General features: G+C 45.1%; 1 protein-coding gene and 1 pseudogene across 5 annotated transcripts in view; one reads left to right on the forward strand and one right to left on the reverse strand.

Moving 5' to 3' along the window:
• The first annotated feature begins 7,971 nt into the window (after window positions 1-7,971).
• On the forward strand, window positions 7,972-8,072 carry LOC145357191 (U6 spliceosomal RNA; annotated as a pseudogene).
• Window positions 8,073-12,154: 4,082 nt separating this feature from the next.
• LOC145357124 (alpha-1,3-mannosyl-glycoprotein 4-beta-N-acetylglucosaminyltransferase C-like) overlaps window positions 12,155-25,974 on the reverse strand; it is a 169,657-nt gene continuing 155,837 nt past the window's right edge. For all 5 annotated transcript variants that reach the window (XM_080210279.1, XM_080210274.1, XM_080210277.1 and 2 more), the window contains exons 3-4: window positions 19,475-19,625; window positions 12,155-14,194 (exon numbers count right to left, since the gene is read on the reverse strand). In XM_080210279.1, the coding sequence (XP_080066405.1) occupies window positions 13,038-14,194; window positions 19,475-19,625 (1,308 nt within the window). In that variant the 3' untranslated portion in view covers window positions 12,155-13,037. The remainder of the gene's footprint in view (window positions 14,195-19,474; window positions 19,626-25,974) is intronic.

Raw genomic sequence — 25,974 nt, forward strand, 5'->3', positions numbered from 1 at the left:
GAAGAGAGGTACCAACACTTGGAGAGCCGCAGATAAAATTCATTACAATGGGATCATGGGTGAAAGAGTGCAGTTTTATGGAAACTATGGTTGTGTTCCTTACAGCATTAAAGGTAAAGGGGAGATCTGAAAGAGATGTTCAAAATCTTGAAAACCTTTTATAGAATCAAAAAGTTTAAAACAGAGTTGAGGAGGAACTTCTTCTCCCAGAGGGTAGTGAATCTTTGGAATTCTCTGCCCATTGAAGCAGTGGAGGTTACCTCGTTAAATGTGTTTAAGTCACAGACAGATAGATTTCTGATCAATAAGGGAATTAAGGATGTGGGGAGCAGGTGGGTAAGTGGAACTGAACCACTATCAGATCAGCCATGATCTTATTGAATGGCGGGGCAGGCTCAATGGCCTACACCTGCTCCTATTTCTTATGTTCTTAATCATGATCTGAAATGAAAAGATGGTTGGAGCAGATTCAGTATTCACTTTGAAAAGGGAATTAAATAAATACTTAAAAAAGAAAACAGATTATAGGACATTAGGGAATGAACGGTGGAGTGTGATGAATTGGATAACTCTTTCAAAGAGCTGGCAGAGATATTAAAGGGCCGAATGGCCCCCTTCTGCACTGTATCAATCTGTGAATCAAGGACAAAACATCAGAACTGCCAAAAGCAATTCCCAAAATGTGAAATAACAAATCTCAAAAGGAATAAATTCTAAAGCATTTCCAATCTGTGTTGGGATTGTAATTAATTACAAAAATCTGGAATCATTAGTAGTAATAAGTTATTGGAGGACCTCAGAGGTTAGAGTAATGATTGATGAATGGTGTTTAGTGCAGATCAATGCAAATTAACAGGTGTAGATATGAAATACATTAATTTATGGGATTAACGATTTAACTTCAATGAAGGTACTGCAGCAAATTGGGTTTAAGATTATCGTCAAACAAGGTTCCCAAGTAGTGAAAGAAGTGTGCAAGATTATCACCCTATTGGATAGAGTCATAATGTTAGAGGTTTACAATCTGGAAACAGGCCCTTCAACCCAACTTGTCCATGCCACCCCTTTTTTTTAAAGCCCAAAGCTAGTTCCAATTGCCCACGTTTGGCCCATATCCCTCTATACCCATCTTACCCATGTACTGTCTGAATGTTTTTTAAAAGACAAAGTTGTACCCGCCTCTACTACTACCTCTGGCAGCTCACTCCAGACACACTGTGTGAAAAAGTTGCCTCTCTGGACACTTTTGTAACTCTCCCCTCTGACCTTAAACCTATGCCCTCTAGTTTAAGACTTCCCTACCTTTGGGAAAAGATATTGACTATCTAGCTGATCTATGCCCCTCATTATTTTATAGACCTCGATCACCCCTCAACCTCCTACGCTCCAGAGAAAAAAGTCCCGGTCTATCCAGCCTCTCCTTATAACTCAAACCATCAAGTCCTGGTAACATCCTAGTAAATCTCTTCTGCACTCTTTCTAGTTTAATAATATCCTTTCTGTAATAGGGTGACCAGATAGAGGGCCATACAGGGCAAGATAGCCTTATATTCTTCCTCTGGACTATCTGTATTGACTGACGTCAGCTAGGATAGCAACTGGGTTACAACTGGTCTCTGTCTACCTGCTCCCACTTAGAGGGTGACACTGCGAAGACATCTCTGCTCTCCTTCATTCCTCACTGTGATCATTGGTGTCTGGGTCCACACTTACTGAATGCTAAAATACCCGAGGGTAACCAGAATTCAAGGAAGACGTTAGAGCATGAGTATCAATTCCAGGATAGGTGGAGGTGAGGAGGGAGTGGAGGTGGTGGGTTGAGGGGAGGGTGATGGGCACAGGGAGAAAAGCTTCGATTCTAATGAATGTTATGAAGTAACTGAAATCTGGAAAATGGACCTTGTGGCCCAGGACGTAGCGCCTCTGCCTCTCACCCAGAATGCTCCAGATCAAACCTCACTCCAGGCCCTGCTCTCTCTCCACTGAGTCTGTCAGACCTGCTAAGATTTTCCAGCATTTTCTAATTTTGTTTCAGGTTGCAGAATCCTCAGCATTTTATTTTTACCACTCCACAGACGTGGATGCACCCAGTCGTTAGTGCAGGTAAGCCAGTTTGTATTAATGCCAGATCCCAGGTTGGATTAGCAGCAGGAATGACTGTATAACTATCCACCACTGATGACTGATCTGAATGGACGAGAAGCTTGGCTGTGCAAATTAGCGGTGACACCATTTAACATGGGAGAGAGGAAGAGAGAAAGTGAGTGAAATCTCTATTGTAATGGTCATGGTTTTATCTGTGTTGGTGGTAGCCATGATGTGGAGTTGCCAGCATTGGACTGGGGTGGGCAGAAGTCTCACAACAGCAGGTTAAAGGCCAACAGGGTAATTTGGTAGCATGAGCTTTCAGAGCGCTGACCCTTCATCAGGTGAGCGCAGGATTTGATTCACAAAATCCTCATCATGGCTACCACCGACACCGCAAATTGACAGTTCAAAGTGGAGAGAATCTCCAAGCAGATTGTTCATATCGACACAGGCATCAAGTTTCTGCAAGATGCAAGTATTCTAACAATTACCTTGTAATTGACTTTGTGTCTATCTATGCCCTGTTAATGAAAAAAATCCAACACTCACCTGATGAAGGAGCAGTGCTCCAAAAGCTCGTGCTACCAAATAAACCAAGAACATAAGAAATAGGAGCAGGAGTAGGCCATCTAGCCCTTCGAGCCTGCCCCGCCATTCAATAAGATCATGGCTGATCTGTTGTGTCTCAGTTCCACATTCCCGCCCTCTCCCCATAACCCTTAATCCCCTCGCTTATCAAAAACCCATCAACCCGCGTCTTAAAAATATTTAGCGAGGCAGCCTCCACCACTTCAACGGGCAGAGAATTCCAGAGATTCACCACCCTTTGAGTGAAGAAGTTCCTCCTCAACTCCGTTCTAAACCGCACCCCCTTTATCTTGAGGCTGTGCCCTTGAGTCCTGCTGTCCTTTCTAGGCAGGAAGAATCTCTCTACCTCTACCCTATCCATCCCCTTCATTATCTTACATGTCTCTCTAAGATCCCCCCTCAGCCTTCTAAACTCCAACGAGTACAGACCCAGTCTATTTAGTCTCTCCTCCTAGTCCAACCCCTTCATCTCTGGTATCAGCCTAGTGAACCTCCTCTGCACTCCCCCCCGTAGTACTTACTATGGTTTTATCTGTAATAGTGTTAAAGTTAAAGTTATATTTATTAGTCACAAGTAGGCTTATGGTAACACTGCAATGAAGTTACTGTGAAATTCCCCTAGTCACCACACTCAGGGGCCTGTTCAGGTACACTGAGGGAGAATTTAGCATGGCCAATGCACCCTAACCAGCGCACCTTTCTGACTGTGGAGGAAACCGGAGCACCCGGAGGAAACCCACGCAGACACAGGGAGATCGTGCAAACTCCGTACAGACCGTGCTTCAAGCTGGGAATCAAACCTGGGTCCCTGGCGCTGTGAGGCAGCAGCGCTAACCACCGTGCCACCCAGGATTGCTTCCAGGAATGACTATCAAATTATAATGACTGCACCCAGCCATTCAAAATCATTTGAATTTGATCTTTTGCACTAAATCATCAGGTAATCCTTCCATTCAAATCCTTTTGTATTAATTCCATTGTCTGTGCTTGTCTTTAACTGTATTAAAGACATTTTATGTTCAGATCCAGTTGAGCAGTATCACTGGCTCATGTGGCTTTGTTCTGTAAATAACACCAGGCATGAATCCAAGATTTGTTGAGGTGCAGCATTTCAGCATCTCAACAAAAGAACAAAAACAGCCCGGGAAACAGGCCCTTCGGCCCAACGAGCCCGCCACACCATCTCAACACCACCAGTCCACCTCTCTACCCAAGACCCCTGTCTAATGTTTTATGGCCATCCAGATTGAGGGAAACTGATTTAGGGACAATTTATTCCTGCCAATCAGCCTAACAGCACATCTTTGGGGTGTGGGAGGAAACCGGAGCACTCGGAGAAAACCCACGCGAGCACGGGGAGAATGTGCAAACTCCCACAGACACTGGCCCAAATCCATGTGTCTGCACAGCAATCAGTGATAGTCACTGAGCTGTCGTCTTGCCCAGTATCTTTAGGCACACACTAACGACATGAAGCACTAAGCCAATCTCAAACAACCAAGAGCAGCCCCAGTACGACCCATCGCGTGTATGCCCCTCGTTGGACACAAGGTGGACCGACTTAAAACCTGTGAATGAAAAGAGAAAAAACATTATTATCATACTATACCCATTTACATTACCAGGGACGCCCCAATGCTAATGACCCTTATTTAAAAGGATCTCCTATATCCACCCATCTCCAACTCAGTCATGTGCCTGTCTAGGTTACTCTTAAAGGACTCTAGCATGTAAAGATCTCCAGGCTAGGGAGAGATAAAATGATGCTTGTGTTTCTAATCCCATTCCAGAAATCCTTGCTTTAAAATGTATGGCATTATCAGGTTTGGTTCTGATGCACTCTCTGGTCCAATAGCCTTATGACATCTCAAGTTGAGGCTCACAGATCACTTGGGGAAAGAATTGAATTAGCTTTTGAAGAATAACTCTACAGTTCATCACCCTGTTCTGGAACTCACACTGATCTTTAATTCTGGATTGGGACAGCATGATAGCACAGTGGTTAGCACTGCTACCTCACAGTGTCAGGGACCTGGGTTCAATTCCCGGCTTGGGTCACTGTCTGTGTGGAGTTTGCACATTCTTCCCATGTCTGCGTGGGTTTGCTCTGGTTTCCTACCACAGTCCAAAGGTGTGAGGGTATTGGCCACGCTAAATTGTTCCTTAGTCTCGGGGGGGACTAACTAAGTTAAATGCATGGGGGGTAATGGGGACAGGGCCTGGGTGGGACTGTGGTCAGTGCAGACTCGATGAGGCTGGACTCATCCTGTGCTGGCATGAATCCCAGAGCTGTGGCTGGAATTTTACTGTCCTGTCACGGGAATCGGAGCAGGGGGAGGAGCAGACCATCAAAAGTCCGTTGACCTTGGGTGGGATTTTACAGTTTTGGAATGAAAAGGTCGCGCTCATGTAGCTATGGCAACGAAGTTCGAGTCGGGGTGGAGTGCAAGATAAGGCCAGTTGAGGGGGCGGGGGTGGGAGCCAGCTCGGGGGATGCTTGTGATCGTGAGCTGGACACACGGGTCCTGGGTGGGTTATAGGTTGGAGTGGGTTTGCAGGAATGGCGGGGGTGGTGTGGGGGAGGGGAGTGGAGGGGAGGGGAGAGACATCTCCAGGGCCAGCTTGCATTGAGGCACAGGGAACTGAATAACGGGAGACTAGATCTAATCAGCGAGGGTGTGGGGGGAGGAGGAGCTCCAGCAGTGGTCTGGCTTGGAGAAGAGAGAAGGGTCTGGCCTCTTGAAGGTGGGGTGGGGGGGGGGTGCAGGGGGTGGGATCTCAGTCAGAGAGAGGAGGAAGGCCACTCTTGAGGCTCACCTATCCTGCGTCTCTGTCTTTAGGAAGGGGCCTGGCACTGGGTCTCCTGGGTGTCCAGCAGACATGGTCTATAGCTCCTCAACCTTGGGGGCAGAGAAGGTGTGGGGTTGGGAGCAGCCAGTGACTAAATGACTGAACATCTTAACTGTAATATGGAATCATGATGATATTCATTTGTTCACCCTAACCTGACAGTGGACTCAACCCTGAGTCAATAAACATTGCTTTGTTTTGATAAAGTAGCCAGCAATCCCCACTAGCTCTGCATTGCTGCACCACTGATTCCAGGTCAACAATTAATCATTTGAACGCTGGACTCAGTGAAGCCTGAGGGTTACTTTCAAGATCTGATTGGAGGCCCAGCAGATTCACAAGATCCCAGTCAAGGGGTAAGTGATACAAAGTTCAGCAGAGTGCCCTGCTCCAGGAGATGTTTCTGCAGTGCCTTCCTCACTGGCCAATTTCCTCTTCTCTCCCTTGACAAGGACTGCAGACAGGGCCTTACCATTAACCATGGGGCAGAGGCCTGTACTTTTCATCAGATCTCAGGGTGCAGGATGGTCTCTGAAGCTGAGGCTAATTGGTCAGCTTGAGTGGGACAAAGGTGGTATAGAATCTTATCTAATCTGGGACATATTAATGACTTGGGCCTCAGTATGATGGCCAGCACAGCAGTCAGGGATGCTCGGAAGCTCCCGGGGGTATATTGGGAATGTGTCAGGCCGAGGCCTCCACTTTTTCTCTTTCCCACGCAGTTAGTAGAGCGAGAGAGATATGGAGCTGGTATTGGCTGCAATCCTTCTTGACGTGAGGCGAGAGAGAGATGGCGGAGGTGCCAATATCTGACTTTCTGGAGGTAGCATCAGAATGGAAGGAGCACTAGGGCTTCCTCCACACCAGAAGGAGGACCGCAGACAGTGACTGCTCAGAGGTGCCATCTTTGGCCAGGATGCCTAACTTGGAGATGAGTGAAGGAGACTCTGTATGTCCAGGGACACAGTCACGCACCTGTGCCACCTGCTCCAGGAATTGGTGCCACATGGACTCAGAGGGCACCCATTGCCAGTTGCCCTGAAGGCTCCTTTCAGGGCTCCACTGGTGATCGTTCTGGCATCTCACAGTCCTCCTCCATACACGAGGAGGTGGTCAGGGATGCAATGTTGGCAAGGATTCACAGTTTCAGCAATCTCAACTGGGATTAGGCTAGCCATAGTGTGAGAGACGTGGGATTTGCCCAGATCGCTGGCTTCCTCCAAGAGCAAGGAGCCATAAACTGCACCTAGATGGTTCTCTGATCCCCATGGCATCAAGGTGTCCCCCTCATAAACCACAGTGGTGGATTTAGATGACAAAAGATGGGAAAGGAGGACCAGTTGGGCCGAATGGTCTGCTTCATTGCCAGGTGTCCTTTGTAAACTTACAACTCCACGGCAGTCAAACACTTACAAAATTTCCTCTTCATTACAAATTTTACTAAGAATAGGCTTTAGGTTGTTAGCACAGGAAACACTGGAGATTACAGAGAATTTGCTTTAAAAGCTGATTGTAAGTAATATGAAAAAGGGCAGCAATATTACAACAATCACACTTGTTAAAAAGAAATGACACACAGCCGGTCGCCTAGTGACAGGTTCGGCTGTATTTTTCTATGGTAATCAATTTCATGTTTTAATGTAGTTATTTCACGATGATGGATGAGGTGTGTTATTTCTGTAACGGGCTTTGCTTAAAGACATAAAATCAATTCCCTGCTATCTGCATATTAGCGACAGCAGAGGGTCAACAATTATCTTACTATCGTAATGTGTATATTCAACACTCTAGTATTGTTGATAATTTCTGTAAGGTCCCCCAAACGCAACGAACGAGGTTCTTCATTAACATTTCAATAAGCAAGTTGGAAAAGAGAGAGAGATCCTCCTCACTAACATTGTACCCTGTCTGATTAACACACAAATTCCCAATGTTCAAACCACCCGGAACAAGAGAAATAGCATTCTCTCTAGTTGTATCACAGCTTGGTCTGGGCTCCTGCTCTGTTAAAAACTGCAAGAAACTACAAAAGGTTGTGAATGTAGCCCAATCCGTCACACAAACCAGCCTCCCATCCATCGACTCTGTTTACACTTCCCACTGCCTCGGAAAAGCAGCCAGCTTAATTAAGGACCCCCACACACCCCGGGCATTCTCTCTTCCATTGGAAAAAGTCTGAGGTCCCGTACCAACCGACTCAAAAACAGTTTGTTCCCTGTTGTCATCAGACTTTTGAATGGACTTACCTCGCACTAAGGTGATCTTTCTCTACACCTGAGCTATGATTTTAACACCACGTTCTGCACTCTCTCCTTTCCTTCTCTACGAACGCTATGCTTTGTCTGTACAGCGCACAAGAAACAATTCTTTCCACTGTATACAAATACACGTGACAATAATAAATCAAATGAAAATGCTGGAGGAAATCGGAAAGAAAAACAGAAAATTCTGGCTTCGGTGTATGTACTAAAATTGGAACGATACAGAGATTAGTATGGTTCCTGCATAAGGAGGATATGCAAATTCAGGAAGCAGATCTACTGTATTAGAATAATGTGGGTGAGCAGTATTTTAAAAAAAAACAGGACAAAGGAACAAAGGCACACACTCCTTTGACCAGATCCAGAGCAAGATATGGATAGTCAGAGGCTTTTTCCCAGGGTGGAAGGGTTGACTACATTAGGGCACAGGTTTAAGGTGAGAGGGGTAAGTTCAAGGGAGGTGCGTGGGGAAAGTTTTTCACACAGAGGACGGTGGATGCCTGGAATGCACTGCCAGTGGAAGTGGTGGAAACAGGCACATTAACAACCTTCGAGGTGTATCTTGATGGACAAATGAATGGGAGGTGAACAGAGGGATAGAAAATGCGCATCAGAGCAGGTTTGGTGGGCTGAAGGGTTCTGTTCCTGTGCTGTTTTGTTCTTTAAAAGCAAAATATTGCAAATGCTGGAATCTGAAACAAAAACAGAAAATGCTGGAAAATTTCAGCAGGTCTGAAGGATCATTCAGACTCAAAACGTTGGCTCTATTCTCTCTCCACAGATGCTGTCAGACCTGCTGAGATTTTGCAGCATTTTCTGTTCCTGCATTGCTCTTTATTCTTCAGAGCCAGGAGCAAACAAGACCTGCAGAGTAATTCCACCACCTTCAAAGTACCTTTCCACTGGACAACTACGGAAAGACACTGATGTTGACATCTGCCTCTCAGCCCTTCCTGCTGTCCAGAGTAAAGTCATATCAGTTTTGGTGATGAAAGGAGGATGGAAGAGGGTCAAATCTTGAATTGGAATGGGAGAAAATTATTCAAGTTACATTAATTTTAATTTCCTCACTGTCTTATCTGTTAGAAGGAACACAAATACAGAATTAAACAAATTAGTTTATTTCAATAACAGATTATTGATAGGACACAATTCTCCCCAAAAAATTCAAAGGGTGTGATCTTAGGATAAAAATTCTAAATGCCAAATGAGTGGAAAAAATGATGGGAGAGTTTCAGGTCTGTTTTTTTTGGCAACTTTGAGTCTTATGGGACTTAGTGCAAAAGAAAATGCCAGGGTGCGATTCTCACCAGCGGAGAGCTGAGGAGTTCAGCAAGTTCACTTTGAGATTGGCACCAATTGTATAAGACTTAGGTTCAAAGAGCAGGAGGCACTGGCATGGATATGAAGTAATGTAGAGACAGCCTTTAAAAAAAAAACTTTGCAATCTTAACTAGGATAAAAAACAAAGGCAGCCCATCTCAATGGCCATCTACCATCCCGGTAGTCACGATACACAATAATAATAGGGTTGCTGACTAATCATAGTCAGTTGTCACTATCAAATAGTCTACAACAGACCCAATCACAGCATGAAGAAAAGCCAGTGGTGGGACAGCTTTGTGAACCATGGATTCAAAATAACCTGCATCACCTCGGCACTGTCAAAAGATCAGTGCATTGGAAATCCTACATTGTGACCTGATGCGGGATTATTCAGTCCAGAATATTTAACAGTCTCCTTGATGATGTTATTGTGGGTGAATTTAATCAACTTTCTATTGGATAACATACTTTTTATTTTGACTAACATGCAAATGAAGCTAATCTTGGCAGCTTCCTGTATACTATCGATAGGGTATAACACTTCCGAAGTATAATTCTGTTTGGTTATAGGACTCCTTATGTACATTGCATCACACTCTATATTCCGATTATCTACAAAAATTACAAAAAATCTCTTGTATGCTCAAGGGGAATGGGCTATATTAGTTATGTATTATCTGTTTACAATCACAAATTATACCCTTTAGAATCATAGAATCTCTTCAGTGCAGAAGGAAACCATTCGGCCCATTGAGTCTGCACCGACCACAATCACATCCAGGTCCTATTCCCACAACCCCATATATTTACCCTGTTAATCCCCTTTACACTAAGGGACAATTTACCACGGCCAACCAATCTAATCCGCGATCTTTGGACTGCGGGAGGAAACTGGAGCACCCGGAGAAAACCCACCCAGATACAGGGAGAAAGTGCAAACTCCACACAGACCCGAGGCCGGAATTGAACAGGGTCTCTGGTGTTGTGAGGCAGCGAGTTAACCACTATGCCAGTGATCAGGAGAAAGTGAGACAAGACAGGCACACTTTGCAAAACAATCTGTGGCAATGAGTGGCTGAAATTTTTCCGATCCTTCCTGCTGGTGGGATCTTCCTGTGCCGCTGATGGCAATCCACCATGTGGAATGTTCCCTTGCAGCAGGGAGCGCGGGAACACACAAAACCCCGTAGGTACCAGTGGTTCCAGAAGGTTCTGCCGCTGCCCAACAGTGGGACATCCTTGCTGCTAGTAAACATGCCTAATGATCGTGGCTGCAATTAATTCTCAAATATTGTCTTCACCGTAATAAAAAAAACACAAGAGTAAACATTTCAGTGTTTATAGGAATTCATGAACAAAGTTCTTATTTTACAAAGTTTCTTTGAAAACAGTAATAATCACATTCTTCATCGATTTATACATCAAGATAAAGGCATTCTTTGAATCGTCATAAAAAGGCTTGTACAAATGTACATAATTCTCACCAATATCAACACTGCAGAAAAGACCTTGACATGGTGAATGGTTTGTTATTCTATCTGTTCCACTTGCTTTCTCAATATATGCATTCCTCAAACTTCTAGTGAGAAGAAACTCGTCTTCCAGATAGCTCAGCCAGAACCATTCCATGATGATTTGTAGAATTATTCATAAAGTACAAAGATTCCTGATTTCCCTCTTGGTGAGCTCCATTCTCTTATCCTGGCAGCTTGAGAGCAGAATTGTCAGGACTCAAGGTCAGGGCAGGGGCAGAGAGAGAGCCCGAAAGATACCAATGCCAACTGCCTGACCCCATTTCCGCTGCTGCCCATTTAAAAGGGGTCGGATTCAGAATGCATTATCGAATGGCGGGGCAGGCTCCAGGGGCTAGATGGCCTACTTCTGCTCCTATTTCTTATGTTCTTCTTACCCTCTACTGCAGCCTGCCACACCTCTCAAGCCAGACGCCCTGGAGAGGTGCAACAAAGAAGCCCAATGCCGCTTAAATCATAGAATCCCTACGGTGCAGAAAGAGGCCTTTCAGCCCATCGAGTCTGCATCGACTCTCTGAAAGAGCATCCAATCCAGGGACACCCTCTGACCCTTTTCCCATGGCCAATCCATCCAACACTACACATCCTAGGACACTCAGGGGCTATTTATCATTGCCAATCCAATTAACCTGCACATCTTTGGACTGAGAGGGGAAACCGGAAGAAACCCACGCAAATACGGGAGAGAAAGTGACCCGAGGCTGGAACTGAACCTGAATCTCTGGCACTGTAAGGCAGCAGTGCGAACCACTGTGCCACCCATAATCGGGTGTCCAGAATTGGGCAGGGAACCTGTCTCTGTGCTAATTAAGGGTCATCGACTGTTTCTGCTGGGGGCAGGCTCAGGAGCAGCCCCATCTCCTGTTTCCTGCCTCCCGAGAGAAAATTCAGCCCACAAGCGATGGGGACGTTTCCTGTGGCCCAGATGTTTCCGTTTAGATAACGCAAGTGCACCTCAGCGGCGAGAGACTCAAGCTGCCAGAGGGATTGTATCTGCACCAGAGAATCCAAACCTTCACCTGTTGGAATTCAGAGTCTGAATGACTAGAGATTTTACTTCTAGTTGGTCGTGGGGGGAGTTTGGTTTGGTGGGGTGCAGGGGGGGTTAGTTTTGGGAGGTGGGGGATGGGGTGGATGCAAGTCCCAGCTGTCATGTGCTTCTTTGCTCTAAGCACACAAGACACTGGTGTTCGACAATCTAGGCTTTTGATTTTACAATAGTTCCATTTAAATGCCGCATCCTCATTGTGCTTACGGTGGCAGAGGAAGCAGGTCGTTAGATATAGACAATATTTTGAGGGGGCTTCTGTAAAGAGTTTCAAATAATTCCCTTACGTTCAATTGTACGTTGGCCCCTGCCATTATCAACCTGTGGAGATGCTGGCGTTGGACTGGGGTAAATACAGTAAAAAGTCTGACAACACCAGGTTTAAGTCCAACAGGCTTATTTGATAGTAAACTCATAAGCTTTCGGGGTTCACCTGATGGAGAGGGGAACCTCGAAAGCTAGTGAGTTTACGATCAAATAAATCGGTTGGACTTTAACCTGGTGTTGTCAGACTTCTCACTGTGATTATCAACCTGTCCTGCCCCCTCTTTTCCATTCTCAATCAGATTACCAAGTCAACCAGTGATCAGAGATGGAGGTATGTGTTAGGCGCCGTGGTTTGACCACTTAATTTCAGAGCAGAGGGTCATACTGTAGTGGTGGCTTACAAATTCAAAAGAAAAGGCAATTAAGAGGTGCACAAAATACTTCTTTTTCCCCAAATAACCACCGGCTGTGCCGTGGAATGCATTTGGAATTAATCATTTGATATGAAATGCTGGTTGGCTGTAGCTAACCTGGTTTCAAAAACCCTTCTTGCGTGGTCCTCTGTCGCTATTTTCATCTTATTAAAAGTTCTTCTACATCAGAAAAAAAATAGTCAATTCGTAAGAATTCAGCTCTAATTAATATCCCAAAACTGACACCTACTGTTGCTTGTAAAGCAAGTGTTTCAATATTCCTGGATGGATTGGGAGAATGGCAGGAGTTCCAAATAAACCAGGGTTTGCTCTTAAATCACCGGTGACCAAGCACTCCGAAAAATCGGACGTGCGTAAGGGGATGGATGAGTTTGGCTCTGTGGAGTTGAATAGGCTGACAACATTTACTGCTTAGCTTCACTCACAACAAACAACCACTTTGGTAAGATACAGTCATGAAACCATGGGCGGAATTCTATGGCCCTGGTGCGGTGGGGACGGAAAATGTGGCGAGCCATTCAAACGTCCATCGGACTTCGGCAGGACTGGAAAATCCCACCAGCGTGAGGGATCATAAAATTCCGCCCTACATTCCATTAAACATCACGGAAGAGAGGAAGAAAATGATAGAGGATGTATTTTGTCATAGTACATTGCTCTGCTTTGCCCAAATACTGATGCTTCTAATGATTAGCCAATCTTTTTGACTGTTTGTTATATATATTCGCACACAGTCTACACTGAAATCAATAATGGAATTGATATCTTTTTTGTCACACAGTCCCTTTTGGAACTCATTTATCTTAACATAGTCCGAGCAATCTTTACCCTTCTGGGTCATTTTTGGATGTTTTCCAACTTCGAGGACCCCAGAGTGAAGAATATCATTATTCCGATCCTCTGAGCCAGTGACTACATGGACTCTGGTGACGTTCATTGGCTTTATGAATATAATAGTGAAGTAGTCTCCAGTGGTGGGTGATTTTCCCCAGAAGTACTCATCGCCATTACTGTAAGCTTTGCTGGGGTCATAATTCTCAAATACTTTGAGACTGGTGTAAATGGTGGCAGGCGGGTTGTCAGGAATATCAAAGAAATCCTCTTCAAAGTCATCATCCTTCAATCTGTTCTCCGTTCCTCTGAAAGAGGAATAATATCCAATGTGTTGAAACAGGGAAGGCCGAAAGCGGATGACATCTTTCTGGGTGAGAAGGCCTCGGAAATGGGTTAGCAACCAGTCACACGGCATCTCTTGATAAAACATCAGCAGAAAGTGGGCCAACCTCGGAAGGTCGGTTGAATGGTAAAGTTTGCCAATGTAACCCAACTTGGAAAACTCCAACGTCACCCAGTAAGAGCCCTCTTTGGAAGCAAGGACCTTTTTAATTGCGGTTAAGAAAGAACGCGCACATTGAACATCATCTTCCAGCATTAGGTAATAATCTGATAAGTTTGCACAGAAGTTGAGCAGGAAAGCGTAGTCAACATTCTGCTTTGACCTGAAAGTCACGCGATCAGCTGGGTCGTTATAATTTCGTTTCAGGCCTTTTAGAGGCGGATAATACAACTGGGGAGCATGAATAATGACCAAGTGGCCGGAGATGATATGGTGAGCAAACCTTCTGGAAATATCCTGAACCACCTGTGCATTCCATACCATGTCAAAGTCTGCCAGGTGTACCACCACCACCATCTCCGTCAACTCTTCATTGGTGGATTGTTCAAATATGGATTTCAGCGTCTCGAGCAGGTAATTCCCTCGCTTCCGTCTCACGGATGACAGCCCGACTGTAAGGTATTCTGTAAATTGTGGAAAAAGAGAGAGAACATAAGAACATGAGAAACAGGAGCAGGAGTAGGCCATCTAGCCCTTCGAGCCTGCCCCACCATTCAATAAGATCATGGCTGATCTGAAGTGGATCAGTTCCACTTTCCCACTTTCTCCCCATAACCCTTAATTCCCTTGTCTATCAGAAATCTATCTACCCATGACTTAAACATATTCAACAAGATAGCCTCCACCACTTCAATGGGCAGAGAATTCCAGAGATTCACCACCCTCTGAGAGAAGAAGTTGCTCCTCAGCTCTGTTCAAAACTGCCCCTCTCTTATTTTGAGGCTGTGCCTTCTAGTTCTGGTTTCTTTTCTAAGTGGAAAGAATCTCTCTACCTCTACCCTATCTAGCCCCTTCATTATTTTGTAAGTCTCTATATGATCCCTCCTCAGCCTTCTAAACTCTAACGAGTACAGGCCCAATCTACTCAATCTCTCCTCATAAGCTACCCCCTCATTTCCGGTATCAGCCTGGTGAACCTTCTCTGTGCTCCCTCCAAGGCCAATATATCCTTGCGCAAGTGCGGCGACCAAAACTGCAAACAGTACTCCAGCTGCAGCCTCACCAGTGCCCTGTACTGTTGCAGCAAGACCTCCCTGCTTTTATATTCTATCCCCCTCGCTATAAAGGCCAACATCCCATTCGCCTTCTTGATCACCTGCTGCACCTGCAGACTGGGTTTTTGCGATTCGTGCACAAGGACCCCCAGGTCCCTCTGCACCTTAGCATGCTGCAGCTTTTCACCATTTAAATAATATTCCATCCTACTATTATTTCTTCCAAAGTGGATAACCTCACATTTGCTAATGTTATACTCCGTCTGCCAGGTCCTCGCCCATTCACTCAGCCTATTCTATCCAACCTATCAGAAAAACAACATTATACAACTACTAAAAATCTAAGGACACTCTCTAAAAGATTTCAAAGCAAAATCACTTCAAATTACTTCTATTCCATGTGACAAGGTAAGATGGTGCAATCAATGTAACAGGTTCCGTGTACACGGTTCAGTTTAGATATTTACGATATAAAAGCTTAGAACGAGATAGTTTAACTATCCATTCAACGAAGTCTTAAGATGACATGGGGAGAAAGAGTATACCTCCAACAACCACCTTAGTGGGCTGGCTGATGTGACATTGTCCATGGTTAGGGGCTCACAGCCAGGATTACATTGCAGGTCAACCCTCAGCTTCCACTTCCAGAGCAGGTGGCCATATCATCCATGGCCTGTGTGGACCAGATAGATCATCACACTCTATCTTCAAGACAGCTTTTAAAAAAAATTTATTTATTAGTGTCACAAGTAGGCTTACATTAACACTGCAATGAAGCTACTGTGAAAATCCCCTGCTGACGACACTCCTGTTTGGGTACTGTATGGGAGAATTTAGCACGGCCAATGCACCTAACCAGTCTGAGAGGGGCAAACAGAGCACCCAGAGGAAACCCACACAGACTGAGGGAGAATGTACAGACTCCACACAGTGACCCAATCCAGGAATCGAATCAGGTCCCTGGCACTGTGAGGCAGCAGGGCTAACCACTGTGCCACCCCAGTCAGGTTCTCCTGCGTTGGATCAGTGACGAGGTGTGGATTTTTTTATCCACATGTCTCATCTATGCAGATAGTGAGTTGATAATAACACTGGCTGCAGGAACGTTAGCTGCTGCTTTTCAGAATGGTCGACGGGGTTTTAAGCGTTTTCCTGTTAGGGTTTTTCCAAAGTCTTCACTAAGGGAGTATGATGGCATTGTGGTGAATGACAAGCAGGGTCATGTGGGAGGGAATTGGAAGCCACTCAATTTGGAGTTGGCTTTAGCATTTCTGGTGCCCTTTTCTTGGTAACCTTAGGCTGCTGGTAGACAGTGTGTGTGTGATTGCCGTAGGAGCACAAGGCAGATTTATATTCTGCAGCACCATAGACAAGGCCATCATTGCGATGCAAAGCATTCTGGCTGCGTTTAATAGGTTCAGGAACAGGTTCACCCTGGATATCGGCTGATCTCTGGGTATCAGATAGGGAATCACAATTTGAAACTGTGTCCCCCTTGGTTCTATGATTTTCCCCCACAACTTGGACAATGATTGGTTTTGTGGATGGAGGAAGAATGGCCGCAACAACGATTTAACATCAATAATGGCAACAGTAGCTCTGAAATGGCCATTCTGGATAAGAGTGATGCATGCTGGGACTTCTGGTCAATTTAAACATAGATTAAAATCAGATGCAGGTGGTAATGTGGCTCTGGGCTGGGAGTTGAGATCTGAAGCTTCCTGTGTTGGCCAAATAAAGGAAGTTGTTCACATTAACTGTGATGGTGCATCTCTGAATTAAATGGCTGCAATGTACGGTACATGTCAAAATGAGCTAAGGGTAATGGCACCATTCAAAATAATTTCACTGGATGTTCGAGCCATGTGATCAGTTTCTGGTTACACAGTTGGTTGGATGACAGAGAATCTTCCAGAAGTGAGTTGAGAATTGTGGATAAAGAGACACGTGAGCCTTTATTTGTCGGCGATAACTCAAAGAGACCAGCCATTGCAGGAAGATGTGTACCCTGTAGGCTGCTTCAGACAAGAATAAGATAGATTCTACATGAAGGATATTCCTTAGTTAAGGTTTTCCTAAACTCGGTGGTATCTATTTTCAGTTAAATGGTTAAAATTGATGTTCAGTTAAAGTTAATGTGTAGCTAAGAGTTAAAGTTCAGGTAAAGTTGATGAGTTGCAACTGTTTGAGCAGCTACTAGGAGTGTTAAATAAATAAATCATTGAATTATTGTCCTTGTTTGTCTCATTAAACTGGAATACTGGAAGATGTTTAAATTAAAGCTGTATAACAGTTTCCACCAGCAGTATAATGATACTCCAACAGCAGCTTTTGGTTTTAGTTGGTGCTGACACAATGATTCAAGTGGCCTCCTGTGTGTCTTTACAACTCTGTGAGAATATTAACACTAAGAAATCTTGATAAAGTCATCTGAATCCTCACGATTTATTCCAGGCTTATAATCTAAATGAGATGTTTACAATATTATATTTTGCGCAGTGAGGATGGAAGCTTTAGTAAACTGTCGCCCCTTCCTGAATTGGTTCAAAACTAACCTAACTTGGTGGAAATTTGAGCCCTGGTCCCACCCACAAGGATCCAAAATAAAACTAGTTTAGACATTCTTATCCGAGTTTGTGACAGCAAGAGGAACACAGACTATAGTTTTCCATATAAGCTGCTGGCTTACTGGTCTGTGTAGCAAAATAAGACAGATTCTCCAACCTTGCCCACAACTGGGATTCTCCAGTCCCGCTGTAGTGAATGGAAATTTGGCTGAGCACCAAATTCTCCATCCTTGCTGGTCATAGTGACAGGGCATAATTGGTCGGAGAATTCCATCCCACATTTTTACTCATTCATGGGGCATGGACATCGCTGGCTGGCTGGCCAGCAGTTATTGCCTATCCCTAACTGCCCTTGAATTGAGGCCATTTCTGAGGGCAGCTAAGAGTCAACCACATTTCTATGGCTCTGGAGTCACATGTAGGCCAGACCAGATAAGGAGGGCAGATTTCCTTCCCGAAAGGACATTAATGAACCAGATGGGTTTTTTACAATAACTGATAATGGTTTCATGGTCATCAATATGTTTTTAATTCCAGGTAATTTTTATCAAATTCAAATTCCACCATGCGCTGTGGCAGGATTCGAACCCGGGCCCCAGAATATTAGCTGAGTTTCTGGATTAATAGTCTAGCGATAATCCACGAGGCCATTGCCTCCCCAGCATGGGGGAAAGAGGAGGCTTCACTCGGCACTCACGTTTCTGCAATAGCTGAAATGAGACTGGTTGATGAGAAGCAGCTGCATAACGGCCTTATAAAATGTTAAGAAACTGATTATTGATTTAATTGAAAATTAATTATTAATTCATATTGCTTGAATATTTTTCCCTCCCCTGTTACTCAGTTCTGATGATGACTGGTGTCAGCAACGATAAGTCAAAACGCTTCTACTTGCGCTGAGCAGAATTCCTTCGTTTCGACAATTGTAAAATTCAACCACAAAAAAAATTGAACAAGGAACGTGTAAGTGATTACAGTTCCTCTGTGTGGGCAAAATCAGTGCTTTAGCTCTGGGTTAAACGTAACACATGGAAAGAGATTCTGCTAACGTTCTGGGAACCGGGTTCGAATCCCGCTACGCCAGATGGCGGAACTTGAATTCAATAAAAAATATCTGGGATTAATAATTTACTGATCACCGTGAAATCATTGCTGATTGTCAGAGAAACCCATCTGGTTCACTAATGTCCTTTAGGAAAGGAATTCTGTCTGTCTGGCTGAAGAAGGTTTATCAGTCAAAGGGCAACTGACACCTGAACAGTGAACTCAACAAATGCACAGGTGACTGAAGGAGTTTGGAGATAATTTTATTGTGAAAGTGTGAAGGGATTGATGGCAATTTAGTCAATTTGAACAGAACCTGGGGACGTCATAATACTCCACAAAATATAATATCCATTGACAACTGAATGCTGTGTGATGTTGAATGGAACCAGGAGAGGGAGTAAGCAGCAGATTTGGAGGTTTGCACTCACCTTTACCATTTGTGTGTGAATGCAATCTAATACAGGGTGCTTTACCAAGTTTTGATTTCAGGTACATTTTGAAGGGGAGTAGCAATAGTGTTCCACGATGAAAGCAGAAGCTTTTTATTTATTTTAGTGTCACGAGTAGGCTTATGTTGACACTGCAGTGAAGTTACTGTGAAAATCCCCTAGACCCCACACTCTGGCATCTGTTTGGGTTACACTGAGGGAGAACTTAGCATGGCCAATGCACCCCGAACCAGCACATCTTTCAGAGAAAACAGGAGCACCCGGAGGAAACCCACACAGACACTGGGAGAACGTGCAGACTCTGGACACCCAAGCCAGGAATCGAACCGGGCTCCCTTGCACTTTGAGGCAGCAATGCTAACCACCGTGCTGTCCCTTAAGCTACCTTAAGAGATTGGTGGAAAAGCTGGAATTTCTCTTTTGAGTAAGAGTGAAATCTTTCACCACAAAACAACATAAACGCAGGACAAACGCCCGGTGATTTCAGTGAATATGAAACTCTGTGTTAGACAACAGTTTCTGTTTCAGGAAATGTTAGGCCGAGAGACTCTCACAATCAGTTAATTTAAATCCATTCATTTTATAATCAACATATGAACAATTCCACGATGAAAACTTTCTCTTACTCTTTTTCAGCAAAGGATAGCCTGCTAGGTATTGATAGGTGACGTTAATGGGTGCAGAAAAGTTGATCAACTCTCTGAAGTTCTGCCCATTCCTCTCTGAATACAACTGTTGTACAGCTATTTCTTTGGCCAATCTCCTCGCTTCTTGATCCTGAAAGAGAGAGTGCGAGCAATCATAAATTGTGCCCCGAGCAAGAAATTGGACAATTATCAAAGGCGGTGTTTCAGTAAGTCTGCTTTATAAACCCAGCAGCAATCTGGACATTTTCACACAGCCAAAACATCAGGAGGTGATGAGGCAGTGAGTGCAGAACACTGCCTGGTTTACACCTCCTATTTCTTTACTGAAGAAACGTCAAAATAGTTACTTTGGAAGACATGTCACCTGCAAAATCACTAAAAGAGTCCCCCCCGGGGAGGGGCAAAGAGAGGAGGAAAAAGAGGGCAGAAAATCCCGCCTATGGTCTTTGAGTGATTTTGCAGGTGAGATCTTTTACAAAGCACCTATTTCTACATTTCTTCAGTAAAGTGGTGGCCTGCCTTTGGCTGGAGTTGAGGTCTTCCAGCCTGTAATAAGTCTTCACAGGCAGAAGTCCCATCACCAGAATCCCTTTATTTACAATTCCAGCAGTAATGTACAGAGGAACTATCAGTCTACATTCTGCACTCTCTTGTTTCCTTCTCTATGAACGGTATGCTTTGTCTGTAAAGTGCACAAGAAACAATACTTTTCACTGTATGTTAATACGCGTGATAATAATAAATCAAACCAAACCTTCGGGAGTGCCAGAGGAACTGACATTCCTGGTTAAATACAAGGAAAAGAACCCTCTGATTGGCTCATCAATTGACTCCTTAAGCAGGGAGCTCATATTCCAATAGGCCAACCTCAATGGCTCGACTGGAGTCATGATGCTGCTACACCACTCTCAATGGATTTCCTTGTTGCTCTTGCTCTCCGCTGTGGGGAACCCGGACCCCGGCCACTGCTAGTGACTGGATGATCCCGCCAGCAGGAACAGTTGGTAAACTTTTGGCATGCTTGCTGCAAGGATTCTCTTCGGCGAACATATTTCAGTCATGTTTTAATATAAATTAATACGGCTAGCACCACCCCCTCCCAACTCCTCTCATCACACCAACCTCCCCAATGCTTTCCAATCCACCCACATAAAACAAACAACATGCACTTTTAAAGTACCACATTGTGAAATTTTCAATTATGCCACCAAAATAGGGGTCTATGGAAAAAGTGTAATATATATTAAAAAGCAATTGTTGAGTTAAATCCAACTCAGTGGGTTAAATGTACAGGATGTCCTGGCTGAGAATGATACCGCAATATTCAGATGGTGAAAACTGATTGGGGGCATTTCAATTAACATTCACAACAATTCTGGCTGTGTTCGCTCAACTGATGATACTCACCGGGGCAGTTGCCATGGAAATCTGGTAAGATTCCCCTTCCTGTGGTTATAATCATCAGTCAAAGAAGGGAGGGACCAATGTCCGGTTTCAGCCTGGTTTATTAAAGGCTGTGGGATGTAGGGTCAGGTTGCTGAGCTGGGTATTAAAGGGTGGCACAGTGCTTAGCACTGCTGCCTCACAGCGCCAGGGCCCTGGTTCAATTCCGGCTTCGGCTAACTGTCTGTGGGGAGTTTGCACGCTCTCCTCATTGTTTGTGTGGGTTTCCTGTGGATGCTCTAGTTTCCTCCCACAGTGCAAAGATGTGCAGGTTAGGTAGATTGGCCATGCTAAATTGCCCCGTAGTGTCCAAAGCTGTGTAGGTTACTGAGATTAGTCATAGTGAATGTGTGGGGATAGGGTGGTGGGGTGGTCCTGGGGAACGTGCTCTTTCAGAGAACCTGTATGAACACGATGGGCTGAATGGCCTCCTTCAGTACTGTAGGGATTCTAAAACACAGTATTTTATTTGATTTATTGTCAGATGTTTTAGAATACAGTGAGGAGTATTCTCATGTGCTATACAGACAAAGCATATCGGTCATAGAGAAGGAAAGGAGAGAGTGCAGAATGTAGTGTTACAGTCATAGTTAGGGTGTAGAGAAAGATCAACTTAATGCAAGATAAGTCCATTCAAAAGTCTGACAGCAGAAGGGAAGAAGCTGTTCTTGAGTCGGTTGGTACGTGACCTCAGACTTTTGTACCTTTTTCCCGATGGAAGAAGGTGGAAGAGAGGTGCATGGAGGGGTCCTTGATTGTGCTGGCTGCTTTGCCGAGGCAGTGGGAAGTGTAGACAGAGTCAATGGATGGGAGGCTGGTTTGCGTGATGGATTGGGCTACATTCATGACCCTTTGTAGTTTCTTGTGGTCTTGGGCAGAGCAGGAGCCCAGACCAAGCTGTGATACAACCAGAAAGAATGCTTTCTATGGTGCATCTGTAAAAGTTGGTGAGCGTCATAGCTGACATGCCAAATTTCCTTAGTCTTCTGAGAAAGTAGAGGCAATAATGTGCAAAATGAATCTGGATAGTCTTGGCGTTGAGTGCAGTCAGGTGAAGGGGGAGTTTGAAGGAAAGATGGAATTGTTACTTTGGTTCAGCCATGCCTATGCTGCAAAACATATCCTCCTGATTTGTCCTCAAATTTGTTGTAGCAAAATGTTCATCAGTTCTGCCCATCAAAAGACTGGAGAAATGCGGAAGGGAACCTGGGCTACATTACCTTCTAGGTTGATGTGGGTAGCGTGAGTTATTTTTTATTTAACCATTCCTGGGAAGAGGGTGTCACTGACCAGGCCAGCATTTATCACCTATCCCCAATTGCTCTCAAGAAGGTGGCGGTGAGCTGTGTTCCTGAACTGCCACTTCAGTTATGAAGATAGACTGGGGAGGTTTGGACTGTTTGTTGTCATGTGGTGTTTTGCGCTTTGCAGTAAATAAAAATGTGTTACAGATAGCTGTTGGAAACCTGGACTGGGATTCTCCCAAAACAATTCTAAGTGTCGAATTTGTGTGGAAACCGAAGAAATTCACACCTTTTGTCAGTGGGAGTTCAGAGAAGAATCTCCCACATTCTGTGCACTGCAGAGGCCACCAGTGTAAACATTGTTAAATTTCAGGCAGTGGGGCCTATCTCCATGGAAGAGGGTGAAACCAGTGCACTGACCAGGTCACTGCGTATACACCTGATCTGTCAGTACTGAGAATGGCACACATGCAGTAGATCCGCACTGCCAACCTCCTAATTACTGGCCAGATCGATTGCTGACCAGCTCCGGCCCCCCACCCCAGACCCCCGCCCTGATAATTCCTGGGCCAGCTACGATCCCCTCTTGGCCCACTGCGATCTCCAGCCCCACCTGGACTATGTCTGCCTCCCTCCACCTCCCCCCACCCCAGCAGCCTCTCCTAGCTACCCCCAACCCTGCTCCATTCCACCCAATCACTGCTCTCTCTCCTTCACTCGCCAATCCCAAGTGCAGAGGGGTAGCGGGACCCCTCCCACCCCCCCACTAATTGCCCCATCGGGCCCCACCCCCATCAGCCCCACTCCGGTGTCCCTGCCCCATTCCTGATGGGCTGTGCAAAGGTGCCCTTTGAGCAGTGCCATGAGGCACAGGCTGCCATTACCAAGGTGCCAATGCTTAGGAGGCACAAACCCCGCCATCTCCCCCGCTGACTGACCCTCTGGAAGGCCCCAGTTGTCCACCCTCCACTCTAGTGGGGTCGGGCCACTTGGTTCCCCAAAAGAGGGGAGCTACTGTAATCCCCGCTGGCATGAACCACTCTGGTGGGGGTGGGGGGGACACTAGCAGACACATAGATTCCAATCCCAGGCCCGTTAATGATACTTTAATTACGTTAATATCCCCCTGCATATCTAATGTGGCTCCGTGCCTATTCCCACGCGGAGCTGGCAGTGAGAGACCTGGCGCTGGGAGAGGCGTTCAGGGCTGGACCCCCAGCGCGGATCTCACTAATCCCACCCGGCTGAGATCTCCCAGCTCACTGCACTGATTTATCAGTGCTAATTTTTTTTTGTTTACTTTATTCCAATCCAATCAAGTCAAATTAAAGTCAATTTAGAGTTCCAACAAGTTGGGACATTCCCGATCCGAGCTGACAGGACAGGGCTCTCACCTCCTGTCCTGGGCCTGATCTGCATAATCCAAGCTGATTGGAGCAGGTGTAGCTCCTCCTCCAGGGCTGGATCTAATTTGCATCTTAACCAAAAGGCCGAGATGCAGCTTTAAGAAGTTGCTTCAAATGAAGCTGAAATGTAACCTAATGACTTCAACCAAGTGCAGCATGTCGATACTACACTTGATCTTAGCCGAAAGGCCGAGATTCAGTGCTAATACATTAGTGCTGCAGGATGGGAGAATCACCCCCATGATCTCAACACTCAGAGATACATTGAGTTTGTAGGTGTGCCGACACCTTTTAGTGCAATTGTTGATTAAAAATAAACAGGAGGAATCGCAGCGTTTGCAAATCTTTTCCCATTGTCATTGTCCTTGGTTGCTGAATGCTCGAATACGTTGGTTAATATATACTTGTGAAATATTCCTGTGGGGAGGTCGATGAGGCAACTTGCATTAAAACTGCTGCTCGTGACTGAAGTACAGTTGCTGTAGCCACACTTATAGCTGGTCTGTGATTGCCCTGAGACTAACCTTGTGTTTTATTATGAGCATTTCTTGCTCTAATACATTGGTTTCATGATGCCTTGTGTACCATCCAAGTATGTATAGAATTTGCTGTAGAATGAGTAGACCCAAGTTAAGCTGCTGCCTAACAGCATGCTGTGGTCCCCAGACAATAGTTAGTGAAGAAACAAGGGCAATGTTGGCAGAGTTGTCTCCGAGTTTGCCTGGATTTCAAGCCCAGTCCCCCTCAACTGATTTCCATTTAAAATAGTAGCTTTTGCAACCTTAGAGAGATCTTAAAGCACTTTACATTCAATAAAATACTTTGGAAGAGTTGTCACTATTGAAAATTGGGTGGCTGGGCCAAAATCAAACCCACAGGATGGTTCAGAAACTTATCCCAGATCCTACTGTCCAAGGCTGAGGCACGAGAAAACTTCAGGTATTGTTCAGTACCTACTGTACCTGCTCTCCCTGATGGGGCTTCTCCCCCTCTGATGGTATAACACTGAAATCAAACAGAATGACAGGGCAAGGCTCTGAGAGACTCTTTTACCAAGATCACCAAATAACCTTTATTTAAAATTATTCTTTCACGAGATGTGAGCATGGCTGGGAAGGCCATATCGTTGCCCTGGAGAAGGTGGTGGAGAGTCACTTTCTTGAACCACTGAAGTCCCTATCGGTACAGGTACACCCACAGTGCGCTTAGGAAGGGGTTCCAAGAACTTGACCCAGCAATAGTGAAGAAATGACAGTCTAATTGCAAGTCAGGATGGTGTGTGGCTTGGAGTGGAAATTGTGCTGTTCCCATGCATCTGCTACACACCCATATCCTTCTAGGTGGTACAAGTCCATAAATCTGAAAGATGCTTGACGATGGTGCACACTGCTACCAATGTGTGCTGGGGTGGAGGAAGCGAATGTTTAAGGTGATGGATTGGGTACCAATCAAGCAGGCTGATTTGTGCTGGATAAGTTAAGCTTCCTGAGTGTTGTTGGACCCTCGTGGGGAGTATTCCATCACACTCCTGACTTGCAGACGATGGCGAGGCTTTGGGGAGTCAGGAGATGAGTTACTCACTGCAGAATTCTCAGCCTTTGGCCTGTTCTTGTATTTATCTGGTTGACCTGGTTACGTTTCTGATCAAAGGTGACTCCCAAGATGCAGGAGTTGTTCACCTTAAGCCTTGCTGCAGTCCTTCAAGTACTTAATCCTGCCCCGAATAGAAGGACAGTTGTACACCATTTCTTTATATAGTACGTGACCACATCTTCCTGTACAGTCTCAACATGAATCATTTGTGATGAAGCAGACCGGTGCACTGCTGCTCGTGGGTTCAGACGTGACTGCTGGATCTGATCATGGTTAATACTGATAGCTCTGTATATTTGTGAGATATATTTGGTATATTTGGGCTGTGTTGTCAGAGGTGCCTTTCAGATGTGACGCTAAACTAAAATCATATCTCCTTATTCAGGAGGATGCAAAGTATCCCTAATAATGGTGGGCAGCACTGTGTTTAGCACTGCTGCCTCACAGCCCCAGGGACCTGGGTTCAATTGTGGCCTTAGATGAGTTTTCATGTTTGCCCAGTTTCTGTGTGGGTGCTCCGGTTTCCTCCCACAGTCCAAAGATGTGCGGGTTAGGTTGACTGACCGTGCTAAATTGCCCCTAAGTGTCGGGGAGATGAGCAGGGTAAATATGTGGGGTTACGGGGTTAGAGCCTGGGTGGGACTGTTGTCAGTACAGGCTCAATGGGCCAAATGGCCTCCTTCTGCATTGTATGATGTTTTTCATGTTTGCTCATTTCCATCTTAAATGGATGGGGATGAGGAGACATTCCTTCACCCAAAGAGTGGCGAGCCTGTGGAATTCATTACCACAG

The sequence above is a fragment of the Carcharhinus amblyrhynchos genome, chromosome 22, assembly GCF_965287045.1.
Source record: "Carcharhinus amblyrhynchos chromosome 22, sCarAmb.v2.hapA, whole genome shotgun sequence".
In the NCBI taxonomy this organism is placed as follows: domain Eukaryota; kingdom Metazoa; phylum Chordata; class Chondrichthyes; order Carcharhiniformes; family Carcharhinidae; genus Carcharhinus; species Carcharhinus amblyrhynchos.